Below are 2,456 nucleotides of genomic sequence, written 5' to 3' on the forward strand. Positions count from 1 at the left end.
GCATCAGCCCAGTAGGTGGGGGGCATGGATGCTTGGAAGAGCAAGGTGCGGGTGACGTTGTTGACGGTGCGAAGCATGCGCTCGGCTTTGCCATTTTGCTGCGAGGTGTAGGGGCATGACATGCAAAGGGTGACACCTTTGGCAGAAAAGAAAGCGCGAGACACGGAGTTGTCAAACTCACGCCCGTTGTCACACTACACAGTCTTGATGGTGCAACCAAACTGAGTGAGCACATAGGCGAAAAAATTGGAGAGAGCATTGAAGGTGTCAGACTTTAGCTTAAGAGGGAAAGTCCAAACAAAATGCGAGCAATCATCAATAATGACTAGATAATATTTGAATCCGGATACACTGACGATTGGGGAAGTCCACAAATCACAATGTATCAAGTCAAAATTTTTAGTTGCACGAGACAAGGAATGGGTAAAAGGCAAGCGGATGTGACGCCCAAGCTGGCAAGCATGGCAGAGAGTGTCATCGTCGGGCTTGCTGCAGATGATGGAGGACGACTTGGCAAGAGTCTGAAGAGTAGCCTTCCCGGGATGACCGAGCCGATAATGCCAAGTAGTGGAGGAGGGAGTGGCCACGAGAGCGCAGGAACCGGATGGTGATGTCGGGAGCTGCAAGGTGTAGAGGGGTCCCGAGCTGTCACAGCGAAGGAGGAGGTTCCTGGTACGAAGATCCTTCACAGTAACACCAAGAGGGTCAAACTCGACAGAAACAAGATTATCAGTGGTGAATTGCCGAATTGACAAGAGATTTCTAATAATGTCAGGGGCAATGAGAACATTGTTGAGGCAAAATGGGCCAGGGAGGGTTGAGTAGCCGGTGCCAACAACCGGAATAGTGGCGCCATTTCCCACAACAATTGAAGATGGAAAAGAGGAGGTTGGTGACATGGTGACCATACCAGGAGTGCCGGCTATGTGAGAGGAAGCACCCGAGTCGAAGACCCAATCCGAGGTGCTTGACGGCGGAGTGAGGGTGACGGTGCTGAAGGCGTTGGCGAGGCCCTCAGTAGTCCAGGGCGACGGCTACCAGGTGGAGGTGGGCGCCTGCTGGGGCGCCTGGTAGTATGCCCCGGGGACCGGCGGAGGAGCGAAGTAACCCGGGGGCACCCCGGCCATGAGAGCGTGCTGTGGCGGTGGAGGTGGAGGCACATGGGGCGGTGGACCGCGAGAGCCGCCTAGGTTGGACCCGGGCCACATCTGGATGGACCCGGTCCATGGGTTGAAGAAGGATGGCCACTGTTGGCCACTCGGTGGGCCGGCTTGAGTGCTGGCTTGGGCGCCGCCTTGGCCGCGTCCACCGCGGCGACGTCGTCCGCGGTTATTGCCGTTGCCGGACTGCTGGCCCCCAGCAGCCTGAGGATGGCGTGAAGGAGCAGGGGTGTGGCCGAGCTGCTGTCCCCCAGCAGGCTGTGGAGGGCGCTGAGGGGTAGGGGACGGAGCAGGCGGCCTGCTGGACGGCGCGGTGACGAGGGCCGAGGGCGGAGCTGAAGGTGACGCCATGTTGAGTTCGGCCAGCCTCAGGTCAGCATGGACGTCGGTGAAGGATGGGAAGGGCTTCTGCCTCGTGACGAGCTGCGACATGAACTGGAAGCGTTCGTTGAGGCCGCGCAGCACATTTAACACCAGGGTCCGGTCCAGGACGGGTTCGCCAAGGTCGGCGAGCGCGTCCGCCATGTTCTTCATCTTGCGACAGTATTCATCCACCGAGAGAGCACCCTGGCAGAGAGTGCGGAACTCGGCGTCGAGGAGCATGGCGCGGGATTCACGGTTGTTGAAGAATTGCTGCTCGAGGCTGAGCCACGCCGCCCAAGCAGTGATGCCGTCACGCTCGTGGACGACGTCGAGGAGGTCAGGGGCGATGGTGTTGAAGATCCATGAGACGACAACACAGTCCATGCGGAACCATGCCGCATCGTGGGGGTGGATGGCGTCGCTGAGGACGTGGTCCTTCAGGGCAAACCGGCCAAGGATGAGCAGGATGTAACCACGCCATTTGGAGTAGTTTGAGGCTTGCAAATCAAGAACAATAGGGATGAGGTTCTTGATGTTCTGCACAGCAGCCGCCTGGCTATGAAGGTGGGCAACAGCCGCAGTCGCCGTGGAGATGGAGTCGGCGTCGCCCTCCGAGTCGTCGTCGTGGTGGTGCTCGGGGTGGAGTCGTGCGCGGAGGGCCGCGGCCTGCTGCTCCAGCAGGTCGGCCTGCTCGCGCTCCAAGTCGAGAGCGACGGCAGCAGCGCGGACCCGCTCCTGGGCGGCGGCGGCGGACTTGAGGAGGTCCGCCTCCTCCTTGAGTTGGGCGCTGCGCGCCTGGTTGGAGTCGCGCAGGGAGGCGGCCTCAACTTCCAGAGCCTTGGCGGCGGCGAGCGCCTCGTCGCGGAGCTTGGTCGCGGCGGCGGCAGCCGAGGCGCCGGAGCCGGAATCGCCGCCGGAGGAAGGAGCAGCCAT

At 60.5% G+C, this 2,456-nt stretch overlaps 1 protein-coding gene across 1 annotated transcript; it reads right to left on the reverse strand.

The window, feature by feature from the left end:
- Positions 1-1,034: 1,034 nt before the first annotated feature.
- Positions 1,035-2,456, reverse strand: LOC136457184 (uncharacterized). Its single transcript, XM_066457229.1, has one exon. It carries the CDS (start codon positions 2,454-2,456, stop codon positions 1,035-1,037), a length of 1,422 nt encoding a protein of 473 aa, XP_066313326.1.

Source organism: Miscanthus floridulus, chromosome 1 (assembly GCF_019320115.1).
Source record: "Miscanthus floridulus cultivar M001 chromosome 1, ASM1932011v1, whole genome shotgun sequence".
In the NCBI taxonomy this organism is placed as follows: domain Eukaryota; kingdom Viridiplantae; phylum Streptophyta; class Magnoliopsida; order Poales; family Poaceae; genus Miscanthus; species Miscanthus floridulus.